At 58.9% G+C, this 16327-nt stretch overlaps 1 protein-coding gene across 2 annotated transcripts; it reads left to right on the plus strand.

Moving 5' to 3' along the window:
• Nucleotides 1-2: 2 nt before the first annotated feature.
• On the plus strand, nucleotides 3-14602 carry DPYSL4 (dihydropyrimidinase like 4). Of its 2 annotated transcripts, none has more exons than XM_077784765.2 (14): nucleotides 3-344; nucleotides 3097-3185; nucleotides 3460-3644; nucleotides 4322-4486; nucleotides 5812-5873; nucleotides 5963-6043; nucleotides 7538-7606; nucleotides 8249-8369; nucleotides 9691-9847; nucleotides 10026-10167; nucleotides 11150-11320; nucleotides 11942-12121; nucleotides 13052-13199; nucleotides 13752-14602. In XM_077784765.2, exons 1-14 carry the CDS (start codon nucleotides 36-38, stop codon nucleotides 13841-13843), a joined length of 1971 nt encoding a protein of 656 aa, XP_077640891.2. In that variant the 5' UTR covers nucleotides 3-35; the 3' UTR covers nucleotides 13844-14602. The 2 variants fall into 2 exon arrangements, with proteins under 2 accessions (XP_077640891.2, XP_021398102.3); XM_021542427.3 differs by lacking the exon at nucleotides 3-344 and adding an exon at nucleotides 1128-1191.
• The last annotated feature ends 1725 nt before the right edge of the window (nucleotides 14603-16327 follow it).

Raw genomic sequence — 16327 nt, forward strand, 5'->3', positions numbered from 1 at the left:
GGCGAGGGAGCGCAGCGGCGGCGCGGGTGCGGGCCATGGCGGGGCGGCCGGAGGCGGCTCTGCCCGCCTGCTTCGCGGGGCTGGGCGCGGGCAGCCCGCGGCCGCGGCAGAAGCGCGGCGGGATGTTCTGCAGCGTGGAGGATGCCTTCGACAACAAGACGCTGAACTTCGCCTCGCTCGCCGCCTCCGGAACAGCAACACCCGTCGGGGGGCACCGCCGCGACACCCAGCCGGGACCGAGCCCCGAAGCGGGACCGAGCCCCGGCCCCGGCCCCGAGCCCGGCCCCCCCGCGGCCGCGCCGCCCCCGAGCGCTCCGGCGGCGCTGCCCGACGGCTGCCGGCAGGTAACGGGGCTGCGCCGGGACAGGGCCCGGGGCCGCCGCGGCGAGCCGGCCTGGCCGAGCCCCGGGAGGGCGAGCGGGGACCCGTCCGGCCGTCCTCCTGCCGGCCTGTCCCATCCCGTCCCGTCCCGTCCCGTTCCTTTCCGTCCCGTTTCGTCCCGTTACTTTCCGTCCCGTTTCGTCCCGTTCCTTTCCGTCCCGTTTCATCCCGTTCCATCCCGTCCCGTCCCGTCCCGTCCCGTCCCGTTCCATCCTGTTCCATCCCGTCCCGTTCCATCTTGTTCCATCCCGTCCCGTCCCGTTCCATTCCGTTCCATCCCGTCCCGTTTCGTCCCGTTCCGTCCCGTTCCATCCCGCCCTGTCCCGTCCTGCGGAGCCGGCGCCGGGAGCGGGCTCTGGGCCCATCCCTGCGGAGCGGCTTTGGGCAGGGCACGGTGCGAGGGCGCCGAGCGGTCCCGCCCGGTCCCTCGGGCCGTTCCCGGTCCCTCGGGCCGTTCCCGGTCCCTCCGGCCCCTCGGGCCGTTCCCGGTCCCTCGGGCCGTTCCCGGTCCCTCCGGCCGTTCCCGGTCCCTCCGGTCCCTCGGGCCGTTCCCGGTCCCTCGGGCCGTTCCCGGTCCCTCCGGTCCCTCGGGCCGTTCCCGGTCCCTCCGGCCGTTCCCGGTCCCTCCGGCCGTTCCCGGCCCCTCCGGCCCCTCGGGCCCGTCTCTGTCCGCGGCCGGGCGCGCGGCGGGCCGCGCGGGGGCGCGCGCGCAGGCGGGGGCGCGCGGCGGGCGCGGGGGCGGCCCCGCACACGGCGGCGGAGGCGGCGGCGATGTCGCAGCCGGGCAGGAGGAGCGGGACCCGCGGCAAGGTGAGGGCTCCCCGCGGGGCGAGGGCCGCGGCACCCCGCGGACAGAGACGGGGCCGGGCCGGGGGTCGCTCCGGCCGCCGGAGATGGAGCGGGCCGGGCGGTCTCGCACAGCCGGGGGCGCCGCGGGCTCCTGCCCGCCCCGGGGTGAGCGCCCGGCAGTACCGTTACCGGCGGTGCTGTTACCGGCGGTTCCGTTACCGGCGGTTCCGTTACTGGCGGTGCCGTTACCGGCGGTGCTGTTACCGGCGGTTCCGTTACCGGCGGTTCCGTTACCGGCGGTTCCGTTACCGGCGGTACCGTTACCGGCGGTGCTGTTACCGGCGGTTCCGTTACTGGCGGTGCCGTTACCGGCGGTGCCGACGCCGGCAGTACCGTTACCGGCGGTACCGTTACCGGCGGTGCCGGTGGTTCCATTACCGGCGGTGCCGTTGCCGGCGGTACCCCGTTACCGGCGGGGCCGAGCCCCTGCCCTGCCCGCTCCGCTCCTTTGTTGCGCGGCCCGGCCGGAGCCCGGCGGTCCCGGCGCTTTGTCCCGGGGCCGCCCCGGGGGGACAAAGGCGGGCGGGCTCCGCCGCGGAGCTGCCCCGCCGTGCCCCCGGTTCCCGGTGCCGCCGGGGCCGGAGATGAGCTCCGGGCACGCTTTTGTGGCGGGATGGGCTTGGCAGAGGGAGAGCATCTCGCAGCCGGGTTCTGCTCCCCGCCCAGCCCGGGGTCCCCGCCCGCGCTCCGCGCTGCCCCGCGGCTCCCCCGGCCCCAGGCGCTGCGTGGGAGGGGATTCCCTCCTCCCGGCGCTTCCCGGCGGGAGCCGGGACAAGCCCCTCCAATGCGGTGCCTTGCGTTTTGTTTTTCCTCCTCTTGCTGGCCCGTGGCAGAACTGCCTTGGGAACAGCCCGGTGGGCGCGGGAGCCGGGGACCGGCCGCGTTGCGGGGCTGCGGGAGCGGATCCCGGGAGTGGGGCGCCGCCGGGTGGGCACGGGGTGAGGATGAGGACGGAGTGAGGATGGGCATGGGGTGAAGATGGGCCCCTCAAGGGGAGGGGCTGTCAGGCTCTCCCATGGGGAAGCAACACTGGGGCTTCCTTTGATTGATGTCATGGGACAAGGGGAAACAATAAAGGCAATAAATCACTGTCAGTTAAAAAAAAAAAGGAATGCAATTCTTTAGTTTTCCTTTCCTATAGCAGCGATGCTCTTTTAAACAAGCCCCAAAATGTTTCTAGGCAGTTTTGCCTTCGGACCCGGCTCTTTGTGGTGCAGCATCTCCAGGCTGTGCTGCCACGTGCTCAGGCGTCCCTCAGCTGGTTTTGTGCCCAGGCCGTGCTCTTTGTGTTGCCCATTTCAGCACTGCAAATAATTTTTCAAGCAACACCAGAGTGCAGGGAAGGAATCGTCTGAAATTAGGCTGCAGCTCCACATAGACATCAGCGCTGCTGCTTCCTAAATTTTCTAGTTAACGATTCTGGGTGAAGATTCTGCAAATCTGAAAACTGTGCCAGTGTCTGGCTTTGAAGTGAGGCAAGTCCTCGAGGCTTTATCTGCCTCTGCCGAGACTGTGAGAAGGAATGAATGGCAGTAAATTACCGGGTTAATGAGATGCTGAGAAGCCTGGTGGCCGGGGCTGAGGCAGGAGCACGGCTCAGCCCTTGGAGCTGGGGGTGCCCAGGGCTGCCAGGCTCGGTGATGCACCCCTGGCTCCTGCCACCCTACAGAGAGCTGGGCTCCTCCAAATGACAGTTTCATATGGCTCCCCTTGCAAATGTAATTGTAGAAAGTCTGGATAGACATTGAACTTGAGTGATTGGAGGGAAAATACTAAACCTAGATTTACTTAAAGCTTGGAATGAGTAAAGTGGAATCCAGACAAAAAAAAAAAAAGTTTAAAAACTGTGAATTTTTTTCCCATTAGAGTGACCACATTCTAATCAAAGGAGGAAAAATTGTCAACGATGATCAGTCATTTTATGCAGACGTTTATGTGGAGGATGGCTTAATAAAGTAAGTTAAAAATTTGTATTTGCTTATGTAATTTCTTAGAATGATACAGTGCCTTGGGATTTGAACAAGGTTCCTTCCCATCATATTTTCTTGAGAATCTTTTAGATAAATAAAGGCAGCATTTTAGCGTCAGGAAAGAGCTACGCTGGAGTAGTTCTGCAGCTGGAAAGACTTGCAAAGCACTGGCAGCCTGGGGAGGACCAACAGAGGCTGTTTTGGCATCCTCACTTGAGAGCTGTTGCCAGCTAAGAGGAGATCTTGATTTCCTTTCCAGACAAATCGGAGAGCACCTGGTCATTCCCCGTGGCACCAGGATCATCGATGCCCACGGGCAGCTGGTGATGCCGGGGGGCATCGACGTCCACACGCGGCTGCAGGCGCCCGTCATGGGCATGAGCTCGGCCGACGGCTTCTTCCAGGGCACCAAGGCAGCGCTGGCAGGAGGCACCACCATGATCAGTAAGGGGGGCACGTCCCCACAGGCTGCCCTTTTCTAGCACAATGCACCAGGCCTGGAGTCACTGCAGGGATGTTTGCTTACCTTCCTAGCACAGAAATGTCCATTTCTGCTGGACAGATCCACAAAGTTAACTGAAGGTGTTGTGCAGAACCTCCTTCCCTTGCTGCACGTGGATATTAAAAATACACTTGTAAATTAAAAATATCTGTCTGCTCCTGCCTCACCTCATCAGAGAGCAAGACAGAAGACCACTTTAAACACCTTTTAATAAGTTTTTAACAACTCTGCAAGTGTGGGGCATGTTTGAGTTTCTCACCTTTAAGCACAGGCTCCATTTTTGTGTTAATGTAAAATAATTTTGCTGCCTGTTCTGTTCCTGCTCCATTCCCAAGGACCACTGCAGTTGGTGACTGCAGGACCAGTCCGAGCAGCGCTGGCACAGCTCCCAGCGAGCCCGCAGCCAGGGCTGAGGGAACGGGAGCAGAGCTGAGGGACGTGGCGGGCACTGGGGGCTGCCCACGGGAACTGCCCCGGGGCAGAGCCCTGCCCAGCACCCAGGGTGCTGCGCTGGCCGAGAACAATGGCAAAGCCGTGACTGGGGCTCCCTTCCCGCGCTCGTGTCACCCAGTCCGGGACACCCGGCATGTGCCCGTCCCTGACACGCGTGTCCCCGCAGTTGACCACGTGTGCCCGGACGCGGGGAGCAGCCTCCTGGCCGCCTACGAGCAGTGGCGCGGCCACGCCGACGGCCAGGCCTGCTGCGACTACGGCCTGAGCGTGGACATCCCGCGCTGGCACGAGAGCCTCCGGGAGGAGCTGGAGGCCCTGGTCAAGGACAAGGGTAAGGGCAGAGGGACCCTCGGGATCGCTGCAGGATCCTGGGGCAGCGGGGGCCCTGCTCCCCCTGGCACCCAGCTCTGCAGGGCGGGCACAGCTCCCGCCCGGAGCTGGGACATCCCCGTCCTTGGCCGTCCGGGAGAGAGCTGTGGACGGGAACACGGGCACCAGGTTCCTGCTGTAACATCTGGGTCTGTGCCCTCACCTTTGGGCAATTGGCAGCCTGGTCATGGAGAGGGATTTTGAAAGCCAAAGGAGTAGGGTTGGCCACCCTGACGCGGGCTGCGAGATGTGCAGAAAAAGCATTTAATGAAAAACCTCGGAGACAGGGCTTAGAGAAGGAAAGTCAGCTTTAAGCGCTCCGCAGTGGTTCCCTTGTGCCTGGAACTCCCGTGCATCCCGAGGTATCCGTGGGACATGGCTGCCTGGAAAGCAGGAAAGCAGACCGGGACAGGGATTCATGCATTCATTAATACCTATTGCCATGTTTGGAACTACACTTTCCTTCAGATATGCTAATGCAGAGCTAAATGTCTTCAGTGTAATTTGTAGTCTTGCAAGCAAGGGTTTAATTGGCCAATTACCATAGAAATTCACAGTGAATTTCCTATTAAAATGCAGAGTGGCTGAAGTAATGGAGCTGTTCCTTGGAACACAGATGAAATACAGCTGTAATTTGATCATGGTTTGGTATTGCTTATTGCCTCTATCCATTCAAAATGCAGCAGCAATTCATAGAATCATGGAATGGTTTGGATTGGAACAGAACTGATCCCATTCCCTGCCATGGCAGGGACACCTCCCACTGTCCCAGCTGCTCCAGCCCCAGTGTCCAGCCTGGCCTTGGGCACTGCCAGGGATCCAGGGGCAGCCACAGCTGCTCTGGGCACCTGTGCCAGGGCTGCCCACCCTGCCAGGGAACAATTCCCAATTCCCATCCATCCCTGCCCTCTGGCAGTGGGAGCCATTCCCTGTGTCCTGTCCCTCCATGCCTTGTCCCAAATTTGAGAATAAGCCATAGACTGAAGCCACCACTGGAGGAAAACCAGCCTGGGAGTGAGGCAGCTGAGTGGGCATTCAGACCCCGTTACAGAGGGTACCTAGCCCCAAACATGCACCATAGGGTTTTCATTTTTTGGTTCAGGTGCACCATAAAGTAGGGGTTTATTGTCTTCCACAACTCCCAAGTTTTGAGGTCAGTGGGGACATTTCCCACGTCAGGCCCTGGCTTTTCTTTGCTTCCAGTGTAACCCTCGCCAGCACAGCGCCCTGTCACACCAGGGCAGTGACAAAGGGACAAAGCCACAGATGTCCTTTTCTATTTTCAAGGTGTGAACTCGTTCCTGGTGTTCATGGCTTACAAGGACAAGCTGCAGTGCACGGATGGCCAGGTAGGACACGGGAAGGCGGGGAAGGCACAGCCCCGCTGGGAGCCACGGGGGCGGTGGCGGGGCTGAGCCGGGCCCGCTGTGTCCGGCAGATGTACGAGATCTTCTGCACCATCCGGGACCTGGGCGCCATCGCCCAAGTGCACGCGGAGAACGGAGACATCATTGAGGAGGTGAGGAGGTACCGCGTCGTGGCTGCTGGCACCCGGGGTCACCAGGCCATGGGGAGGGAGGAGAACTCCTGCCCTTGGCCCTGCCCTGCCCTGCTTCTGCTCCTGTCCCTGCCCCTGCCCCTGCTCCTGCCCGGGGAGCTGCAGCCCCACAGCCCTGGAGGGAACAGGACCCTGTGTAGCAGTGTGTGCAGGCAGAGCAATGTGCAGGAGGATCAGGAATCATCTGTGTCCGCATGGATCTTCACGTGTTTGGGTTCCCAAAAAGCACTTTGGGGGTTCCTAAGTGATGACTGACTGCCTTAAGGGATGTTTTATCCCATTAGCTGTTGTGTTTAGGAGTTTGGATTACTTGAAAAAATCAGGAGGTTTGAGGATTTTACAGCAATACCCATGACATTGGCAGTATTTAACTCCACCATCAGCACCTGGGAATTCCTTGGTGTCGCAGCCTCTGCTCATGGGCCTTGTTTTTCCTTTTTACCTGTAGAAAAGACAGTCTTGGCTCCAGCCTCAGCCAGACACACCAGGTGGAGTCAGACTGGCAGTTCCTTAGGCTCACGGTCACGCCAGCATTCAGTCTGGTGTGGGAGGAAGGCTGAACTGAAAGCCAGATCCAATCCTTCACATGGCTTTATGTGAACAAACAGGATAAAGGCTAATTCCCACCTCCTGGGATTTTATCTGGAAACCTGCTCCTCAGCTGGCTGTGGAGTCAGGCAGCTCATAGCTGCAGCAGTGCTTCTGTAAGCTGCCAGCATGGTGACACTTGAGCCCTGGGGACACATTGGAGGAGATCTGGACAAGAACACAGACCAATAGGCATGTCTAAGAGCAGGGTCCTTTAAAGGATCCGGCGGGATCTGCTCCATGGGGTTGGATTGCATCCTTGCCTTAGTGCCAGCTGGCTGGGAGGTTACATGATCCGGAGCAGCAGAGGGACAGGGTGAGGCGTGTGCTGGACATCTGCCACGTGAGTGACCTGGGACATCCCAGAGCTCATCTCAGCCTCTGTCCCTGCGTGCTCCCTTTCCTCCGTGCCACACGGTGAGGTGCAGAGGGTCAGGGGTGTCTGGGAGAGGTGGCACTTGCTGCATGCCCGTGACAGTCTCACATCCCTGTGCCCATCCCTGCCTCCTCCAGGGGATCCTGAGCAGCTCCAGCAGGCTCAGTGGTGGGATCCCTCTCCCTTTGCTACAGCCATGCACCGGGGCTGGGGCAGCCTGGGTTTGAGTCCCTTCCTCCAGAACCCTGGGTTTGAGGGGTGGGAAGGTCCAGAGGTGCTGCTGGGGCAGAGCAGCTCCCATGCAGGAGCATTTCTGCAGCACAGGACAACTCTGGGAGGTGGCCCTGTGGTGAGTGGGATGTCCCAGGGGAGTGGCCCATGCCCCACCTGCTCAGGTTCCTCACTCACCACCTGCCCTCGGGTGGCTCTGGACAAGGTGTGCTGTGTCCCATGGTCTGACTGACTGCTCTCTCCTTCCTTCCTGCCCCCAGGAGCAGAAGAGGCTGCTGGAGCTGGGGATTACGGGCCCGGAGGGGCACGTCCTCAGCCGCCCCGAGGAGGTAACGCCATCAGCCCCCCTGCCAAGCTGTGGCCCCGCCGTGCAGAGGGGCTGGGACACCTGTGCCATGGGACACCTGTGTGGTGGGACACCTATGTCCTGGGACACCTGTGTGGTGGGACACGTGACATGGGACACCTGTGTGGTGGGACACCTGTGTCCTGGGACACCTGTGCCATGGGACACCTGTGTCCCGGGACACCTGTGCCATGGGACACCTGTGTGGTGGGACACCTGTGCCATGGGATACCTGTGCCATGGGACATCTGTGTGGTGGGACACCTGTGCTGTGGGATACCTGTGTGGTGGGACACGTGACATGGGACACCTGTGCCATGGGACACCTGTGCCATGGGATACCTGTGTCCTGGGACACCTGTGCCATGGGACACCTGTGCCATGGGATACCTGTGTCCTGGGACACCTGTGCCATGGGACACCTGTGTGGTGGGGCAACTGTGTGGTGGGACACCTGTGCCATGGGATACCTGTGTCCTGGGACACCTGTGCCATGGGACATCTGTGTGTCCTGGGACACCTGTGCCATGGGACATCTGTGCCATGGGACATCTGTGCTGTGGGACACCTGTGCCATGGGACACCTGTGTCCTGGGACACCTGTGCCATGTCCTTGTGCCCGCAGGTGGAGGCCGAGGCCGTGTTCCGTGCCATCACCATCGCCAAGCAGGCCAACTGCCCCCTCTACGTCACCAAGGTCATGAGCAGGAGTGCTGCAGACGTCGTGGCTCAGGCCAAGAGGAAAGGTAACGCTGGTCTGCACAGGCGGTCACTGAACCTCTACATGCAGCCAGGAATCTCATTCTAACCATGAGGTCTGAGAAGTCCTTGTCTCCTGAGCTTCCCACACTCTCGGGGTGCTGAGGCTCGTGCTGGTTTCCATGGTAGGGTGTGCCAGAGCTAATTGCTTGGAGCTGGGAAGATTGGATGTGTTGGAAACTGTGACACTTCCATCTAGGCAGACACAGCTGAGAAACAGGGAATAATCCACTTGTGATCGTTTGGTGTGAACTGAATGAAAAACAGATGTGGAGCAAGCTGCAAAGTGTGAAGGGCTGGGATGGATCCTGTGGGGAGCAGGGTGGAAGGGGGAGCACAGGCACCACTTCCCCGGCCCAGAGCCTGCCGGGCAGACGCGAGTTTGGTTTAAAGGAAGGCGTGGCAGCCGGAATGTGTGCCCGGTGAAAGGAGAGGACAGGCAGGTCCAGAACGCGCTTTGACGGTGTCTCCCAGTCACCGGAGATAGTCTAAGGGATTAGCGAGACTCAAAGCACGGGAGTGCTGCAGGAGGGAAGTGCTGAGCGTGGCACAGCAGTGCCCGTGCTGAGCGTGGTTCGGGCAGTGCCCGTGCTGAGCGTGGCACAGCAGTGCCCGTGCTGGGCATGGCACAGCAGTGCCCGTGCTGAGCGAGGTTTGGACAGTGCCCGTGCTGAGCGTGGCACAGCAGTGCCCGTGCTGGGCATGGCACAGCAGTGCCCGTGCTGAGCGAGGTTTGGACAGTGCCCGTGCTGAGTGTGGCACAGCAGTGCCCGTGCTGAGCGTGGCACAGCAGTGCCCGTGCTGAGTGAGGTTTGGGCAGTGCCCGTGCTGAGCGTGGCACAGCAGTGCCCGTGCTAAGCGAGGTTTGGGCAGTGCCCGTGCTGAGCGTGGCACAGCAGTGCCCGTGCTAAGCGAGGTTTGGGCAGTGCCCGTGCTGAGCGTGGCACAGCAGTGCCCGTGCTGAGCGAGGTTTGGACAGTGCCCGTGCTGAGTGTGGCACAGCAGTGCCCATGCTGAGTGAGGTTTGGGCAGTGCCCGTGCTGAGCGTGGCACAGCAGTGCCCGTGCTGAGCGAGGTTTGGACAGTGCCCGTGCTGAGTGTGGCACAGCAGTGCCCGTGCTGAACATGGTTCGGGCAGTGCCCGTGCTGAGCGTGGCACAGCAGTGCCCGTGCTGAGCGTGGTTCGGGCAGTGCCCGTGCTGAGCGTGGTGCAGCAGTGCCCATGCTGAGTGAGGTTTGGGCAGTGCCCGTGCTGAGCGTGGCACAGCAGTGCCCGTGCCGCACTCCTCACCCCGCACTGCTCCGCAGGCACCGTGGTGTACGGGGAGCCCATCACAGCCAGCCTGGGCACCGACGGCTCCCACTACTGGAGCAAGAACTGGGCCAAAGCCGCCGCCTTCGTCACGTCCCCCCCCGTCAGCCCCGACCCCGCCACGCCGGACCACCTCAGCACTCTGCTGTCCAGGTGGGTCCGTGTCACCCCGGCTCCCCTGCCCGCGCTGCTCCGGTGCCATTCTGTCGCCCGTGGGGCCCCGAGCCCACGAGCCACCGCTGCCCCCGCGGTCTGCCCGGCAAGGGGGCTGTGCCAGCCTGGGGGTGCCATCAGTGCCCCCTCGCTGAGCCCTGCCCTGTCCTCTCCCCAGCGGGGACCTGCAGGTCACCGGCAGCGCCCACTGCACCTTCACCACCGCGCAGAAGGCCGTGGGCAAGGACAACTTCACCCTCATCCCCGAGGGCACCAACGGCATCGAGGAGAGGATGCCCATAGTCTGGGAGAAGTGTGTGGTAGGTGCTGCAGTGCAGCTGCACGGAGCACACGTGAGCCGGGCCCGGGCTCGAGGCTGTCACAACCTCGCTGGTTCAGACAAGCCAGAGCGGTGACACTGTCTAGACACTGCTGCAGCTTCAGAGAGGCACCAGCCAGACACTGAGACACACAGATGCCTTCACGGCGTCTTCAAAGGCTGCTCTGTGGGACCCCCTCTGCTCTTGCTCAGTCTCCAGGGAGTCTCTGCAGAACTTTCTCCCGCGGGTGATGAGGCGTTCCTGTCCCCTCGAGCCACCAGAGGCCTGGGCAGGTGATGGGGAGAGGGGGTCTCTCGCCTGGGACATGGCCATGCTTCCAACTGCCAGGTCACCCCAGGCCCCACCAGTGGGGAGAAGTCTCCGTGTCACCTCTGTCTGCCTGGCTGCAGGGCTGTGTCTGTGTCCCCGCTCCCAGTCCCAGTGTGTCCCTGCACACTTCACTTCCCTGCCAGCAGCATCCCTGGGGGGCCCTATCCTGCATCCCACAGGGCAGATTTCCCTGTGCAAACTGCTGGAGCTTGGGAGCCAAGCCACCCTGAAACCTCCCTTAGGTGGGCTTTGTTCAAAGAGAAAAGGAACTTTTCTTAAGATGACTGAAGATGGTAAATAAATAGCCCTGGTTAGGTTCACTTCCAGTCTTTCTTCACTGGGCTGTCCTTGACCCTCTTCAGTGATCCTGAGATGCCTGTGCAGGAGTTGGAGCCAACCAGTGAAGGTCTTGTTTTTCAGAGACTTCAACCTTTGGAGTGCAAGGAAAATAAACCCTGTGTCTGATATCCTTTATCCCACGGGGACCCAGCTCGTTCTCACATCCCCCTTCCCCTGTACCCACAGCCCTGTGGCAGAGCAGACCCTCACCCACGTGGGCACAGGGGAGGGGGCAGCAGGGCCTGGCCATGGGGAGGGACCGTGCCTGCAGCAGGCACGGGGCCTTGCCCACCCGGGCGTTTCCCCTCCCCAGGTCCCCGGGAAGATGGATGAGAACGATTTCGTAGCAGTGACCAGCACCAATGCTGCCAAGATCTTCAACTGCTACCCCAGGAAGGGGCGCGTGGCCGTGGGCTCCGACGCAGACCTGGTGCTGTGGAACCCCAAGGCTACGAAAATCATCTCAGCCAAAACCCACAATTTGGTAAAATATATTTTAAATCATTTTCTGGGGCTGGTTTTAGAGTCAGAAGGGATCTGGAAGGCAATGCATGTCCTTAGTTGGATCAGATCATTCAGCAGGGGAGGAGTTGTTTTGTCTGTCTGGGTAAATAGTAGGAAAATATTCTTTTATTGCTGTAAAGGGTGGGATTGGTACTTAGTGACCATTTCAAGACAGCTGGCATCTGGTAAAGAAATCTTAAGGTCAGTGTATTTGCTGTGGACTAGAAAAATGTAGGTGCTGAACTGAAGTATTGAGCTATTGCTAAACTGCAATGTGTGTTAGTTACAGTTTAATATGTATTAACCTATTGCTATAGTTAATATATACTGGTATTAATATAATACAAAATTTAAATATTCCATAAAGATATCTAAATAATATAATAATATAAATATAATTTAATTAAAGTATTAAACAATTGCTGTAGTTTAATATGATTGGTTTTTAGGTTTATTTTCTTGGTTCCAGTTTGCTTCCCTTTGGAATCATATTTGAAATATGAGGGTTTGTTAGTTCTGACTGATGCACGAGGAGCAGTGTACAAAACTGGCCTCCTCTTAAATCCTGCAGACACTGAATATCAGGGTTTGCTTTTACTAGAATGTGGAGTACAACATATTTGAAGGCACCGAGTGCCACGGGGTCCCAGCCGTGGTCATAAGTCAGGGAAGAGTTGTCCTTGAAGATGGAAATCTGAGCGTCACCCAGGGCTCAGGTCGCTTCATCCCTAGGAAGACATTCCCTGACTTCGTTTACAAAAGGATAAAGGCAAGAAACCGGGTAAGGAGAGTTTTATTTGCCATAATCCCGTGTTTTGATCACAATTTCTCTGCTGTAGTGTATTGGGGCGGCTGTGATGGCAAACCTGCAACAGCAGCAGGAATATTATCAGTGCTATTTCTTTCTGTGTGTTGTCGTGTAAGTGCCTGGCTCCTCAGTCAAGAATTCTTAGTATTAGAGCTAATAATGGCAGTTTTCTTAGCCTATTATAATGTTACAAAACAAAAATGCAACTTCTAGCTAAGGGTTTTTTGGTTTGTACTGAGGTAGAGGAGTTTCTGTTGCTGTATTCCCAGTGTCTGCTCTGCAGCCATTGGAGGGTAAGGGATGTACATCCCCTAGGTACTGGAAATACAGTAAGATAAATCCTCCTGTGTGCTGGCACAGCTCTTAAGAGAGACACAAAGACATGCAAATAATGTAAAGAGCTTCTTAACACCTCTGTCCTCCTTCCCTTTTCCGTGTGCTATTGCAGACAGTGTAATTCTGCATCCTATACAAAGCACAGCAGGAATCAGTAACCCAAATTAGCTGCAGAGGCAGGAGCCCCGACTCTGGTGTGCCTCAGGGTGTCTGGGGTGTCTGGAGGGCAGGATTTGGATGTGCCAGCTCCCTGCAGGGTGGGAATGGGAGCCAGAGAAGCTGTAGATGTCCAATCCCTGGAGGTGTCCGAGGCCAGGTTGAAAGTCCTTTTAAGACCATCAATTCCAATCACTGCCAGCCCTGTGCAGGCCAGCACTGCCCCATGTCCCCAGGCTCCCGCTGGGGATGGGGGCTCCAGCCCTGCCTGGCAGCTGTGCCAGGGCTGGGCAGCCCTTTCCACGGAGAAATGTCCCCGTGCCCAGCCCGGACGTCCCCGGCACGGCTGGAGGCCGCTGCCCCTGGGCTGACGCCCGTCCCCGGCCGTGGCTGACCCTGTCTCCTGTGCAGCTGGCCGAGGTGCACGGCGTGCCCCGCGGGATGTACGACGGGCCGGTGCACGAGCTGCCGGCCAGCGTCAAGGCCGCGGCGCCCGGCGCCGGCAAAGCCGCGGCCGCGCCCGTGCGCAACCTGCACCAGTCCGGCTTCAGCCTGTCCGGTACGTGGGGCCGGGGCCGGGAGGGCAGGGGGGCCTCAGCAATGGGAACTCCAGTTCTGCCCAGCAGCAACGCAGCTGGTCCTGCGGCTGCATCCACGGGGCCAGGCGCAGCACAGACAGCTCTAGAATGTTCTGCAGTATTTATGTCAGCGCACAAAGCCTGCTGGAAGCTCTGCTCCCAGAGCCAGAGCAGTGATTCAGCATCATTCACCCCGCAGAAACCTGCCCAGCAGCTGTCGGGAAAGCCAATGCTCTGCCCTAAAATTATTTCCATAATGGTTTTTTAGCTGGTTGGGTCACGTGGGTCCCATATTGCTTGATAAATGTTACCAGTCCCCGTGTTTTATTATATACAGAATTTATAGGAAAGCCATTTAGAAATCTTCCAAAAAGAAACAATGAAAACTTAATATATTCAGGCAAATACAGACATTCCAAACTGTGCCACGCTTGTAGAGTGTCCAAAGTGACATACAATGAAATTATTAGCATTTTCTGAGAAGTTTTATGGTTGTGGCATGTAAAGCAGTGGCACTGCCCCGCTCTCCGCAGGGTCACAGGCGGATGACCACATTGCCCGGCGCACGGCGCAGAAGATCATGGCCCCGCCGGGCGGGAGGTCCAACATCACCTCGCTGTCCTGACGCCGTCCCCGCGCCGGTCCCCGCCAGCCGCTGCCGGGATGGGGCCGGTGGGCCGCTCTCGAGCTCGCCAGCTGTGCCAGCCCTTCCCTCGTAGGTAGAACGTAGAGTGATCCCCAGGCAGCGCTCCCAGCTGGGTTCTCTGCCAGTGTTCCTTCGCTAGCTGCTAGGAAAGCCCTTCCCTGTGCATGCGGCACCGCCACGTCCCCAGGGCTGCGGGGCGGCCGGGCCCCGCGGGCCAGCGCCGACACGGGGCACATCCAGGCTGGATCACGCTCTTTTCCAGCAGCACACGCTGCCCGCTCCCATCAAAGGACTTCCAACAGCCGAGCACTTCGCTGGTGTCCAGCCAGAGCCCTCCGCCCTGGCCGTGCTCCCAGGGCACCCCCAGACCGTGTGTCCCTCGCTGGTCACAGCTCAGGGGCGAGCGCAGCCCCGTGTCCTGGGGCAGAGTGGTGCTGGCCCTCCAGGACCCGGCCATGCCGTGGGCTGGTGTCCTTCTGCCAGCCTTGTTTTTTAAAGATCATTTATATGCTTTTTCAAGAACTGAGTGTGAGTCCGACAGCCAATACCAGGGCTCCTTTGGAGGCCAGGTGCATGCAACACACTTTTTAATGAAGATTATTCTAGCCCAGTTATTATATTTAAAGGTGTGTACACAGAGTGTGCCTCTGGCCATAGTGCCATGCATGTACCTCCAGGAATGGCTTTCCGTTCCTGTCCGCTCCTTGCTTGGAATAAACTTGGTTGGAAACCACGAAATGGTGGAAGTGGTTGATGCACCCGAGTCCATTTTGTCGTTTTCTTCCTCTGAGTTTTTCTGGGTGAGGCTTGCACGGTGCCATCCTGACTGGCAGGTTACTGTGCTCGCCTGGGAGGGGGGAGAGGCTCGTGCTGGCAGTGTGGGCAGTGCCCCCTTCTCCTCAGCCTGCTGGGACGTCGTGGCACGTCCATGGGACACTGAACTCCCTCGGGCAGCGCCAGGCTTGGGTCTCCAGCTCTGTCTGAGCCAGGCACGAGAACGGGAGCAGGGGTCGTGGCGGCACAAGCAGGGATCTGACTTGTGAGTGGGGGCTGGAACCACACGTGGCAGCTCCAGATACATGAATCCATGAATTAGCAATGAACCCACAAACGTATACCAGGGAGGGATTTAATTTTTTGCTGGGGATTTTTTTGTCTTTTTTGAATATCTGATATGACCTACATTTCACAGCTTAATGCTGCAGTAATTTCTGTGTTAAGCACATGGGAATGTATATGTTTGGATATTCTATATTTAATTTTAAATTTAATTTAATTAATTTCATTTGTTGATTTTCTGATTTTCCCTGAAATTGCACCAAGTCCATTAACATCTAGTGGAAGGTGTTGCTACCATGGCAGGCGGTGGAATGAGCTGAGCTTTAAGGTCCCTTCCAACCCAAGCTATTTACGATTCTATGATGTCTTTTCATCCTGAATAGAGCTTAAATGACAGCAGTGGGAAATCCATAAGGAATGGGAAAGGTAGATGTAACAGTCTGATGGCAGTGACCTCCCCATCACCCTAACATCCACGGGGTGACAGGGATATCCCAGCACCCCCAGCCTGTAAACACTTAGCAAAGGAAGTTCTGAGGTCCCTGTGCTGAAATGTCCTTTTCCCACAGCTGGCCTGGTTCGTGCCAGGCCCCCTGGGCCAGTGGGGACCCAGCAGAGTCCCTGTTCCCTCTCCCACACCACCGAGTTTAGGTCCCTCCACCTCTGTGCCAGCCCAAGGCTCCCTCCCTGCCAGCCGTGCCCTGGGGCAGGGAGGGTTGGCATTTATTCCCTCTGTCAGGGAGCTGTCACAGCTGCCCAGCCTCCTCCCAGAGCAGGGATCGGAGCCGCAGCATCCCTGCAGCTCTCCCGCTGCCGGGAGAGGCTGAGCCAGTCCCACAGCTGCCTGCTAATGGAGCAGAGCCTGCAGGAACCCCCCCCGTAGCACCCACACGGCGTCTGGCCCTAATTCCCTTGGACAGCTTTCCTGCAGGCTCTGGGTCAGGGACACCCGCAGACGCTCCGTGCCCTTGACGACGGCACAGCCCCGGCTCAGCGGCACCGCGAGCACCAGGGACGAGCCCCAAGTCCCCAGCTCGTGCCTGGGGATGAGATGGACCCCCAGTTCCCTCAGGACAGCAGAGTGCCTCAGGCATGGACCCCAATTCCCCCATTACAGCAGAACTCCTCAGGGATGGACCCCAATTCCCCCATTACAGCAGAGCCCCTCAGGGATGGACCCCAGTTCCCTCAGGACAGCAGAGCTCTTCAGGGATGGACCCCAATTCCCCCATTACAGTAGAACTCCTCAGGGATGGACCCCAGTTCCCTCAGGACAGCAGAGCTCCTCAGGGATGGACCCCAATTCCCCCATTACAGCAGAACTCCTCAGGGATGGACCCCAATTCCCCCATTACAGCAGAGCCCCTCAGGGATGGACCCCAGTTCCCTCAGGACAGCAGAGCT

Source organism: Lonchura striata, chromosome 6, assembly GCF_050655825.1.
Source record: "Lonchura striata isolate lonStrDom1 chromosome 6, ASM5065582v1, whole genome shotgun sequence".
NCBI classification, from domain to species: Eukaryota; Metazoa; Chordata; class Aves; order Passeriformes; family Estrildidae; genus Lonchura; species Lonchura striata.

Coding starts and splice junctions, on each gene's coding strand:
- DPYSL4 (XM_077784765.2), top strand. CDS start 36: ATGGCGGGGCGGCCGGAGGCGGCTCTGCCCGCCTGCTTCGCGGGGCTG. Junction 3,645..4,321: donor AGGAGGCACCACCATGATCA/GTAAGGGGGGCA, acceptor GTGTCCCCGCAG/TTGACCACGTGTGCCCGGAC. Junction 13,200..13,751: donor GTCCGGCTTCAGCCTGTCCG/GTACGTGGGGCC, acceptor CGCTCTCCGCAG/GGTCACAGGCGGATGACCAC.